The 13,349-nt window shown below is 35.3% G+C and overlaps 1 protein-coding gene across 19 annotated transcripts in view; it reads right to left on the reverse strand.

Moving 5' to 3' along the window:
* LOC131697703 (calcium-dependent secretion activator 1) overlaps positions 1 to 13,349 on the reverse strand; it is a 101,504-nt gene that overhangs the window by 19,349 nt on the left and 68,806 nt on the right. For 10 of the 19 annotated variants that reach the window (XM_058988562.1, XM_058988566.1, XM_058988564.1 and 7 more), the window contains 4 exons: positions 8,175 to 8,281; positions 5,515 to 5,671; positions 4,007 to 4,148; positions 2,345 to 2,479 (listed from right to left, as the gene is read on the reverse strand). In XM_058988562.1, the coding sequence (XP_058844545.1) occupies positions 2,345 to 2,479; positions 4,007 to 4,148; positions 5,515 to 5,671; positions 8,175 to 8,281 (541 nt within the window). Of the gene's footprint in view, positions 1 to 2,344; positions 2,480 to 4,006; positions 4,149 to 5,514; positions 5,672 to 8,174; positions 8,282 to 9,177; positions 9,280 to 13,349 lie in introns of all 19 variants that reach the window. The other 9 variants (XM_058988574.1, XM_058988577.1, XM_058988575.1 and 6 more) reach the window with 3 other exon arrangements.

The following is a 13,349-nucleotide window of genomic DNA, read 5'->3' on the forward strand; positions in this document are numbered from 1 at the left end:
TAAATCTGGTTTCTAAACCACTGCATTACAGTCACTTGTCTGCAACTAGAGCTATTCCAAACATGGAGTAAGCACAATAGGAAGACACATTGCTTTGTATTTCTTTGAACAGTGTTACATCTCGACCATAAGAAACAGAACAGGCTCTCGCCCACCACTTATGCAACACGGCTTGCGTTTGAGGATGTTGAACACACCATGCATTATCAGAGGGTACCGACATCGTCTGTAGAAACGTATAAGGATGTGTGTTTCTGCCATGACGGATGCCAGCTGCACTGAAGTAATGGTTGCTTCAGAGCAATTGCTAATGCACACACAGCTACCGCAGGGTGAAAACCCCTATTCCCAACATGCCGGGGGGGGGGGGGGGGGGGGCAGTATTTGGGGATCTGGGGCTAACAAAGGGATGATTCCACCCATTAATACAGTTCAGATATACAGTATAACTACAGATATTGAAGAGGAATTTTCAAATGGAAAGATATTTGAAGAAATCAGAAATTATTGGAAAGATACAGAATCAGCCACAATTCCCAGTATAAAAACGTGTATATCTTTTTACACTATATGCCTAATTTCTGTAAAAAAAAAAAAAAAAAAACAACAAAAAGGTAATCAGGTATAATTCTTTATATTACAGTATTCCATTTGTTGCTTTAAGACAAAATGATCAGGTATAAAAACTCTGGTATGAGACTATAATTATGTATGCTTCTGAGTTAAGGTACTGTACATATTTTATTAATGTGGCTAGCATTATTTATGTGCTATACAAGACTAAGTGGTAGGTGGTTGGCTCAAAATATAATTTACATGGCAGACGACTCATCACTCAATCTTACGATTCACTCCAGGGTTGACTGCAGCAAAGAAAGTGAGGGGCTGGGTGGAGCCTGATATATCATACAAATCTGCATGGTTACATTGTTTCCATGATACAGCGATGCTAGAGAGATCCACAGCTAAATTACATTTAGCCAGCTCCGCAACGATAAGTATGTGGACGGGTGTAGTTTCACAAATTATTGGCAGGTTACATATATAACTGTGCCCCATCATGAGAAACAATAGCATTATTTTTGTTTTAAAATTTTAATTGTATGTTATGTTTTCTTTATCTGTATTTGTGTTTTTGTGATTTTTGTTAATTGTGCAAAAAATAAAATAGGACGTTCACAAAAAAATATAATTTACAACCACAAAATATATATTTTTTTTTCACAAAATGGTGGGTTTATATGTATGTATATATATATATATATATATATATATATATATATATATATATATATATATATATATATATATAAACCCACCATTTTGTGAAAAAATTTGTATTTATATACATATTAGTTTGTAAAGCACATTGAGTTATTTTTTAACATATGTGTATATATATATATATACAGTGTATATATATATACACACACACACTGTATATGTTAAAAACTCTGATATTGATTTGTATCTTTCCAAACCACATTGTAAGAGCATGCAAGGATAAGAAAATGAAAAGCCGTCAGGTTCTCCATTTTAAAATGCTGCCAAATCTAGTCTTCAGTACAGTCAACTTGGCATGAAAATGACATTGGTTTTACTAGATCTGTGAAAACAAACTAATGTATTCAGCTTAATACATCTGTCTACAAACTGTTCCAATTCACAACTTTTGTGGATTCGTTTTGCCAAATTTGGGGATCTCCATTGTGTCTGTTTTGGGTTCTTGTAGATAAACAGTTTTGACCTCAAGCCTGGTTAATGGATGTGAAATTCTGCCGTCTGACAGATTTTATAAAACATGTTGAACCACAGTGTCTTCATCTGCAATTTGTAATGACAGTATCTCGCTCAGTTTGAGACCTTTTTTCTGCAAAGCTGAAAAGGTTTCACTTTCATTTCGAAAGGCAGAATAGATAATGTGTCACAGTACGAAGTGTGTAGAGTGGCAAGAACAAAGACTGTTAAGATTTTAATGAACTGCTATAAATATATCTAAACATAGTTTCTAATTACCTGTGCTTCATTCCCGTTCATTCTCAACTGCCTAACGTGTATTAGTGCACTAGAACAGGTACTGATTGTAATGCCTTGCATCTTTTTGTGTCAGTCCTTGACTCTGATTGCAGCTCAATCCAATTCAAACCATACAAAATATACACGAATTATGGATCCAATTGCTGTGTCGTTACATGTTACATATACAGCAATAATGTTAAGTGTTCAGTACTTTAATACTGCTTAGTACCCGTCAGACACAATTTAAAAAGGTATACAATGAGACATATTCGTGCCAAAATCACTGTTGTTAATAAATCAGATCTAGAGGGAACTCAATACACACTCAGAGTCATATATAGCAGCCATCCATGACGGAGTAGAAATGCTAGGCATTTGTGGGAGGTTAACTGGTAGATTTGGTATTTTAGGAAGATTCACATTTGGTAGATTCACATTGGGCAGATTACTTGTTAAACTCCTGTGGAAGAAACAGACAGAAAGAAAATACCATCACAGTGATAATGCAGATGTAGCAGAAGCAATGTGACACGTAACCAAATAATTAAAAGGCACAGCAACGCAAATTTGGAAGATAAAAAGCAGAACAGTTTTCAAACAAAGCATGTGAGAAATGAAGGTAAACATCGGCAGTGGTTTCTTTAAATTAAGTTGCATCGAAATTAAAAAGACAAGAAAGAAAAAGAACACGGCAAAAAAAGAAAACATTCAAACTCCAAACAGCATACTGGTTGCACTTACATTTTTGGATGACATTTCAATGCACAAACTACAGAGATTGTTTCAGAAATAAAAAGGATGATTTCACATTTGTTAAAGCCCTATAATTAAATGCCCCATGTACTGTACATAATCCCCATATATAGATAAATGTATTACATCAAAAATAACATCATGTAGTAAATTCAGTTCAGTTACAGTTCAGGGAAATATCAAGCACCAGAGCATTTGCAATATCTATTTAAACAAAAACATTTTTTAATATTGTTGTTCCACTCAGTGCAATTCTGTAAACCACACACACAATTCAATGACATAATATAAAAGAAAAAAATGATATGATACTTGATTTATAAAAATGATGAAACAAAGTGTTGTAAACGTGTAAAAATGATGGAATATTCTAAAACTGAAACATGAAAATGAATTAAATCTGAGAGATGGTTCTCTGTTCAAACTAATTCACCTCCAGTACAGCTACATGTATCTGCTCTTGCTATAGGCTTTAATCTTTATGTACTGGGGAAGAAGTAAACATGTTGTAATATATTTGCAATAAAAATACAAATAAGATCTTTTAGCTGAATCGATTTTTCTTAAAATTAAATATGAATTGCTAGGCTATATATAACACATAAATACATGATGCAATGTAGAATAAATACAATTGACTTCAGACTTGATTATTTTGTCTTTATACTGGTAGTATGTAATGTATTAAACCACCATGCACATAGATACACTGTTCATGTGTTACTGTTCCAGACAAGTTGGATAGGTCTTTCTTTGTCTTATTTGTTAGTGAAGTGTGAGTACTTAAGATTTAAAAAAATCTTTTCAGCTAAGATTTTATTCGTCTTACCATTTGTACTTCCTTTAGCTTGGATAACAGATTCGGAGATCTTAGTTAATAAAAAGCTACAGTTCTGGACTTAAAGTGTTATCTTTAGAAAAGATTGATTGCCATATCATTTATTAATTACTGTAAAAATGTGGAAAATTAACTGTGTATATTTTTGCCATGTGATTGCAAGTATTTAATGATCTTACAAGGGCACTTTAACTAAATATCTTCTCAAGAAGTAGAAAATGAGGAAAATTAAACTACATATTTGAATGTAGGCAGAAATGGTTTCCCACATTTTAACAGGACTGTATTTTCTATTGCGATTGCCAAGTAACTGCAGCTGTGTGTTTTTAAAACCAAGCCATTGCTCTCCATCCGTCTGCATCCAAACTCAAAGTTTATCAAAAGAAGTTCCCTTACTTTACAGGCTCCCATGATTCCCGCTCAAAGCCCCTATGAATTGACTGTGCAATTGATGACTCCATCAGGTCGACATATCTAACCACAAGGGGAGCAAACAGATCTTGCAGGTGTTTGTGGAATTTTCCATTACACAGATTATCTGAAACAGACAACAATGATCTCATAAGAATGCTTTCTAAGGTGAAGAGCACTGGGTTGTGAATATTTAGGATCTTCCTCTTTGCCTGGTCCCAATCACAATGTGCCCAGATTAGGCAAACACATACACTGTACAGCAAAACATACACTGACCGGATGCAAAGCAATGTTGATATTACCGTCACATACACACACTTAAACACACAAATAAAAAATCTACCTATGACACAATAAATTAGTATAGATTTAGTTATTTATAAATGTTGCCTTTTTGTACTAGTTGAATGGTTGCAGGAGTGCTCACAAGGCAGTTCATTTACCCATCTGAAGTACCCAGTTTGCAGCTGGGAGGAGAGATTATCTCAGTGGTCAAAGAGTCAGATAATCATCGTGGTGAGCAAATAATAAACTAAACAAGAATAATCAGGTTAAGAGGCTGGCGGCCATTTTCAACAAAAGACTCTGTTATCCTTGAGTGCTTGCTAGGTTGACTGTCACAGTAAAGGACGCTGCAGTTATTGGCGCAGGTCTGATGAAGTTACAGTATTGTGCAGAACCTCCTGTAGAACTGAATGATTATATAGTACAGGATTACCAGATCTTTTAGGTACTGCAGCAGTATAAGATTTACAATTACACTGTGCACATGGATTTGATTAAAAAAAAAACAAGAAGAATCAAAGAACTTCATTAAATAAACAGCTTGAAATATATACAAAATGTCATCGGCACAGTACCTTGGTAAGGTGCATGATGCCGCAGCAGCGAATTGTTCCCACAGTCATAAGTTCTTTTGCGAGGATGTTTTGGAGGCAGTAGCATTGGGAATCGCCATTGGGCTGAGGTTACTGGGAGTGGGTTCATTATCCACAACTGCTCTGACAGCTCAGGGGGTTGCTTTGGCTGATTAGTTCCCTCACGAAACAACAAACTAGGTACTTGCTTCAAACAGAAACAGTGCTGCTATATGTGCTTAAGGCATGACGGTCACTTGATCTTCACAGCTTGAGGCAATTACGTGTCAAGTAACTACTGTACAGGTGTCATGATAACGTCATGGTACTGTACTGTATGTGTGTGGTACTGCATCAGTAAGCACAGCTGGGCAGTGAGGAAGAAACTCAATCTTACTGTACATTTGTTGTCCAAAAAGTCTAGGATTTCGAAGCTAGCTGTTGCTGATATTCTGACTGGTAAATGGTTTACGGTTCTTGTTAGAGACAGTACTTCAGATAAAAAAAAAAATAAAAAATTGTTTCTGGGACAATCAGCATCATAAATATGTAGTTTTAATGTTATTTCCCCTCACCACAGCAGTGCTAATGCACAGGTTCCTGTTCATTGTAGGTTTAAAGGATGATACTCACAGTCGCTTCTCAGGGAGTCATTGAGCAGTTGGAAAAGTGGGAAGCTATCCCAGGTGTCTGGGCTCTGCACTTCTAAAGCTGCGTCCATGTCCACGGCAAACAGTGACAAGAAGGTCTCTGCATGCTCTACCATCAAATCTGACCACCAAGCAAAGGCCTTGGGGATGATATAGAAGGGGAAACATATGGGAAGAAAAGGAACTGACAGTCAAAATCTAGTTTCAATTTTAAGAACAACAGCCAGCATGTAGTAAACTGGTAGAGTAATTCCACAGACAAATGGTCTGAAACAGGGCTAACTGTAAAATGAACAGCATGTTCAAATGTGAACCAACAATGCTTTAAATACATACTGCACTGTTTACTTGTTTTATCTTAAAAAGACACATGAAGTGCAAACGATGTAAGTAATACTGTTAAGTTTACAGTCATGACTTTTACCAGTTTACAGTAATTTGGTGGCATCAGAATTGTAAGAGTAACTCCACTTAGTTCTATAACTCATGTTCCTTTAGGTTTTCAGTTATTAAACCCATTTAGCTATCATTTAATCATGTAGAAATTGGCATCACTCTAACATCACAATGCAGTACATGGGCATAACTTATGTACAGATTGATTACCAGGGAGTAGGTGGCTATTTTTAATTACCAGTAACACATGCTTTTTTTTTTTAGGATAAATGTTACACATAGAAGTAAAATAGTGCCAAGTCTAGGCTAGATTTTACTAGAACAACAATGACTTCAGTATAAAATCAAAGTTAATTAACGTATATATTTTATGTGAACTTGAATCTATAGAAATCAGTGGAATGGCTCGAAATGGGGATCCTTTTTTCATGCAAGTTGACTCCTTCCATGCTTCTCAGCCCTAAATGCCCCTTCCACAGGTTTCAGTTGTTTGCATTCACATCACTAATCTCTCGGATGTGAATGTTTTCAGTATGCATGCATTTTTGAGTCTTTAATTTGTTGTTGGCCGGTAGCATGCAGCATGTGTGGCACCAGCAACAGGACCTTATGAAACGGGAAAGAGGTTTTTATTGTATTTAATAGTAGTTCACAGTCATTTGGTGTCTGCTATTATGCATGAAGCCATACAGCTGGGTCGGATATCAAATTCAAGAAATCCAAAAGGGGGAAAATATATATATACGAAGAATGAATGAATCACAACAAAGCTGGGGCTGGTAAAAACTGTGCTGTCTGCAGTTTTTGCCTTAAGATTCATGAAGAATTGACAAAAAATACATATGAATACACAAACGTGGGGGTTGTATTACGGCAAATATGAGAAGCATAACCTACTGTAGTCGGTTAACTATACAACTTTGTAATTTTTTTTTTTTTTTACCACGTGGGGGTGTATACTGTGTTTATTACAGCCACCTCTTACATTTATTGACTTACCTTGACCAGAACTTACATTATTATTAAAACAAACAATATTTCAGGGTCTAAACAGGACCCAAAAGAGTGTGATCCTGCAGTAGCAGGCCAATTTCATTACTAAATAAACAATAGTAACCCAAACATACTTCAGACTAACACACATAGAGTGGATTCAGGTAGGATTTCAAGAGGGTAGAGGGAGGGCAAATACTGGGGTATCACTACTGCAGTGTTTGTAAGTGCACACCCTTCTTCATGCACAGACTGGCTGGCCAGCCTAAGCACACCAATCGTATTACTACCAGCTCCACAAGCACTCAGTCTACAGTTGGCAACCAACTGTTTTGAGACGTAACAAAGCAAGGGAAACCCAGGTAAATCCCATTAGGAGAAATGGTTATTTGTAGAACATGCACAAAATATGACGGGAGGTGACTCATTTCATTCAGTTCAGTCACATACCTCTTTTCCCTGCCAGGATCATCCAAGATTGAATGAACAGTAAAGAAACAGGGAGGAAATTTAAATATGCAAATCAGGCATTAGTTGGGAACTAGGTCTGTTGTTATTGTGAAGTTAGAAGAAATGGCAAATGATCCCAAAACTAAAACAAAAAGGTTTTGGGTTTTTTTTTTTTTCTTAAATTGCAATACACTGACAAAATACTCAAAATAAAAATGCAAAATACAACAAACAGATTTGATTTTCATATAAAATGGGTGTTAGGACAAAAATAATACTTTTCACAAACACAGAATAATGATGCACAGGACATCAAATATTATTGAAACTACAACAAAACCATATCTTAAAAGCAAATTACAATAGTTCAATGTGTGTAGGGAACGGACTTGAATTCATATTACAAGTAAAATAGAATCTATCTAAAAAATGTTTTTTAAAGTTTCCACAATCTATGAATTACATACCCATAGAAGTGTCATTACTGTAAATACATGCGCTGTATAGCTCTACTATGGGTATCATTTGCATTATATCCAGATCTACAAAAAAAATAAACTGCACTTCAATTATGCAGAACAATGATTTATTATTTTAAAATTAATAAATAAATAAATAAATAAATAATAATGATTAATACTTAAATAAAGTGCCATTCAAAGCACTGCCCTTCAAGCATCTCTGCTCTGACCTGCTAATTACATTCCTAAACACTGAACAATTGACAAGAGCTGACAGGACTGACATGCTCACATTCAGTAGACATCTGTTCTGAGGAGATATCAGTGGAACCTCACCACTCACCTCTGCGTGGTGCTCCTCATTTTGCTGCAGGACCTCAATCACCAGTTCAGCCAGACGGACTGTATCTTCTAGTTTTTTAGCTGGAGTAATTAAGCGGCCTACATTTTCTGTAGTAGAAGAAACACTGTTAAAATCCCAGGCATAACTGAACTTGAAAACTTCTAACTTATTTAATGAAAATGAGTTTGACGGGGTCTTGCATTCCCTTTTCATGCAGTAAACAGAGAAGAAAATAATATAATGGGTGGACACTTAATGACTTTACTTTATTTATTTATTGTTTCAGTGCTTTTAGATTCTGTTTACCATGCTTGTTTAAACTGAAGCACAATGTCCATTCACAAAATGTCCATTCTCATAAATAAATCACAGCAAGTGCATTCTATTATGTTGTCATTCTCTCCTAGAAAACAGTGTAGCTGTAACTCTTACCCAACCAGGTTAAATAAATGTAATTTAAACACATATTATTACAAAACAGATATTAATTGCTGCTGAACTGTAGGAAAGAAATGATCAGGCATACAAACCTTTGTTGCTACATCTCTTTTAAGTTGGGTAATGATTAAACATATATAGTGATATGAACAAAGGACAATATCAGTGAACCTTAGCTAGAAAAACATGCAGGAGACAGTTTTCTAAAAACTGGAGCACTAATACATATTCAGCAGGTTATTACCTACATATAAATAAATATTTACCAAGTAATTAACATATAGTACTTAAAAATACAAGTATCATGCAGAATGTTATGCTGTAACTAAGTTATTTTGTGCTGACATCAGTATTTGGAAATGTTGCATAAGACAGACATTGCTAAACATGAAGTATGCAAAATAATGTTTGATCCAAGGTCCTTTAAACAAAGAATAGTAGCAGTAGTATTCGAAGGTTAAATGAAATTAAAGTAGACAAAACATAGACCATTAAATAAAGTAAAAGAGAATCAAACAAAAACACTTGTAAAAATAGAAAAGTAAAATAAAAGCCATTACAGTACTTGGTATTTGCCTAGGCATGCCTTTGAGCCTCTGATTTATCATGTCTATCTGCGACTGAATGGGTGGAGGTGCTGGTGGTGGCTTAGGCCTAGACCGTGGAGCTGCCATGCACGAGCGAAAAAGACAGTAAAAGGAAACATGCATGTGATTTAATGAACATTGGGGTGACAAAGTAAACAGACACTGAAGATATGAAAAGGGGTTATATACAATTATCTGCTTATATTGTATTGACTGAGAAGGGAACGGACAACTGAAAAAGTATATGCATGGTTACTCTCCGAGTGGGTTTGGAAAAACCCGGCACAGTGCCTTGAAACTAAACTCATTATTTTCCTTAAATTCCTGACATTTTGGGACAAGAAGAAAACAAAAGGCTTTTGAAAATAAAGTTAAGCCAAATCCAAGCTGATTTTCTTTGTTGGTAAGGGCTATATTATATACATATTATATTATCCTCTATTTACTTTAGTATTTTTTTTTTCTTAATGATTTTGTTTCGTGTTAGAAAAGGTATGAAGTAACTGAGAGGTCATATTTTGGTCAGACACCTATTGTCTCAGAAATACATACTGAATAAAATATAATATACTAGAACTAGGAACAACAACTTGGAAAAAAACAGAGCTAGATGGTGAGTGGAATAAAGAGTTGTCCACATCACAAAACCACCACGGTCGGACAGTTATCACTATTGGCAGTCTCTCCCAGGGCAGAGGCCTAATGACAGGCTTGTGCTTCATGATCTTGGCAGGGCTTGGCGGGAAACTCCCAAGAGTGAATTTAGCCAATGCTTTTGTACCTTTATCTTTCCAAAGACCTGATTTTTCAGTTCATAAAATAACCAAACAGTTAAATACAAAATTCTATTGTGTACTGTAGTACAACCGATAATGCTTTTTTAATTCAGAAAACTATATTTTGTTACTGTATATCACTATTTTTTAAGCATAATCACATTCCATGTAACTGATTATTACAATTGGGTCTAATGCATGCTGCCACCCTTTATTTGAGGTAGTTAAAAGTTAACTTTCAAGGTCAGTATTTTTCCTAGAGTACAATGCCAGGGGATAAAGAGGTACAGTACCTTCATGGTTCACCCCAGCATGATCTGGTTAGCCATGACAAAAACAACATGAATTTATGCCAGATTTATATTTGAAAACCTAGAATTCCCCAAGCAGAGATAGCTGAATTGCAGCTAAATGCCCTTCTCCCATATAGCCCTATAACTTCTCAGCCAATAGCCTCCATAACACATTGTCAACATTCACAGGTTTAAGGTGTTAGTTTTCTATTTAACCCTCTCCCTTATATTAGTGGCTTTTGACATCACCAGGCAGTGTTACATTTCTAATTTTTACATCTTTGATCCATAATTTTTGTATTTATTTATTTGAACACAGCATACGTTGTTTCTTTCTTTTTTTCAGATGCCATTCAGCACCTCTGAATATCTGCCACTTGTAACAGCAAAGATTTGCTGGTTTTTAAAAGGGTGAGAGTTAAAACATGCAAGACGTTGCTACGTAGCTAAATTAGAAATACATTCATAATGCTATTGCCACGTATAGCTAAGTATTAGTAAATGTTCTTCAAACTATTTAGGGTCACCATTAGTCATTACACTAAGCTATACGGCAAGAGGTTTTCTACTGTTATTTTCTTTAGAATAACATGCAATGTACTAAATCAGGTATTTTTTACTAGGTGCTGCCATACAGATAATAGCACAGGTAGCGGCGGGTGATTGGCATCTCAAATGTTGTTAAACTGTTGCTTCTGAAATTAAATAGACTGTATCCCTCTTTGAAGAAAAATACTAAATAACTCATCTTTTTCATTTAATTCTATTAGATTTTTGAAAAACATAAAAAGGGTACAAAGGCCCATATTTTCCACTTTTCCCTTATTAAGTTGTGTTGAAAATGCTCCTTTCATAAAAGTTATGCATCCCAGCTTAAGGGACCTTACTTTTGACCTTACTAATTGGAATAAGTAATTCCTTAACATTCCAGTGCAATGCACAATAAGGCCCACAGTCTCTTTAATCTTGGTTACATCACACAAAATCAAAAGCATTAGATTTTGTCCAAAAGTTTAATGTGAAGGTAGGCAGCAGTCACTGAAACTACTGTAGTACATTAAGCTTTTCATAACCAGTTTGAATGAGTTTTATTAGAAGCTGCCAGCACTTAACATGCAAATCACATAAATACCTGATTCAATGCACAGCTACTACATATCTTAATATGTAGTTATATAAAACCATCTGAGCCTATATGGAAATGCATACCATTTTATCTTTAACTGTATTTCCTTATTTTAAATGATATTGTCTGCTTGTAAATTGTCTCTTAAAAGTCAATTACTACCCGCAGTAATATTGGCGCCATTGTGTATATATGAGTTTTGTCAGATTTTCTCCTGGTGTAAATGCAACTGCAAAATTGCCCTGCTGCTGCCCAGTTTATTTAACTATAGAAAGATGAGGGAGACTGGGCTGTAGTATAGTTTTCAAAGTGGTCGCAATTGCCCAGCAAGTTCCCTGTCTTCCTCCCCAGGCGACTGTAGCTTTTTCACACATGTAATGAATGGGTCTGAGATTGAGAAATCTCCTGTGTCTCCAGAGCCAAGATGAGCACCCATACACACTGAGTGCGGTGTCCTGGGTTACTATACTTGCTGTTACAGCTCTGGTCTGTCAAATGAAATTAAAAAAAAAAAAAAACAATACAAAAATAAAAATGAAATCAGCAGTCCAGTCACTCTTGTCCAGTTGTATATGCGTACATGAATATTTAGGATTTCACGTCAAATGAATACATTACAAAGCCCTACAGTGTTTAAAATAAAGGACTGTAATGAAAGGAGATTAGAAAATGATTAGATTGGGCTTTTCATGAATGAACACTTCCTCTGATAGACGTGTGTTGATTTGGTATATTAATTTGGGTTACTTACTAAGGTTCAGTCAGAAAACTCATGCAATAGATTATGGATTATTTATTAAAGCAGACTAGACAACACCACTACAATACACATTATTTATGCTACATTCTTTGGCCTTTGGACTCGTCTTTTGAGATACCCCTACCCATGAATTAGCTCATAGTTAAGTGGAGAGGAGCCATGGGCAGGGGGGCAAGATTGCTGACCTCCCCTGATAACTGAAGCCAAAAAGCAGCTGGGGAGGAGGAGGCGAACTTTGGCGCACAGCACAGAAGTAGTGGACTGAGGTAAAATATAAATCCTTTCCTTGCCGATTGTTGGACATATTGTTTATTGAGGGATGAATAAGGACCCAGCTATTAGATTGATGATTTAGTCTGGTATTGGAAGCACCTAACATGTGCTTGTTATTTACATGATTTGAAGTAAGTTTAAAGTGAGTTCCCTGCCAGAACCATCGCTTTGGTTAATTTCTCAATGGTAACCTACTGGATAAGTCTGGACTTGTGCAAGAAAATACTGTAAAACGACTTGAAAGTAAAAGCAAAACCACTTATTATCTGCATATATGTAATTCCATTTCCTTGGCCCAGATGATTTATTACACACCTGTATATGTAAATAAGGTTATATCAATGCATACTGCTTTATTTGTTTTTTATTTAGGTAGCAATCCGCTAATAGGTTAAGAATATAATGGGTATGTATATTATTCAGTGGTTGAATATGGACAACAGATTATCCAATCAGTACAGGATGCAATCTGAGGTTTGCAAAAGCAGAGATAACCACTGAATAATTATTGATTTGCTGCAGGAAGGCAAATATCAACTTGAAACAAACATAGACAGTTACAAAATAATAATAATAAATAATAACAAATAAAATATTTATCAAGATTTTTAAAGAATTTGCCAATGGTCAACAAAAACCTGCATTATCTGTAGAATATTTAAACTAAACTGCCTTTTAATAATGTATTATGTTCTTATGTATTACTCAAAAAAGACTGTATTGATTTTGCTATATTAAACCTAATACTGTTGTATGTGCATGTGACCTACTGGTGTCAAAAAATGCACTATAATTAAAAAGCCAAAAGCAATACTAAAGACTTTATTATTAAAGAAATATTGCCTCTGCAGATCTGTAGTAACATGTTACTTCCTTGTTTCGTTATATGTTGCCGATATTGTATACCATATACAGACAGCAC

This window comes from Acipenser ruthenus, chromosome 16 (genome assembly GCF_902713425.1).
Source record: "Acipenser ruthenus chromosome 16, fAciRut3.2 maternal haplotype, whole genome shotgun sequence".
In the NCBI taxonomy this organism is placed as follows: domain Eukaryota; kingdom Metazoa; phylum Chordata; class Actinopteri; order Acipenseriformes; family Acipenseridae; genus Acipenser; species Acipenser ruthenus.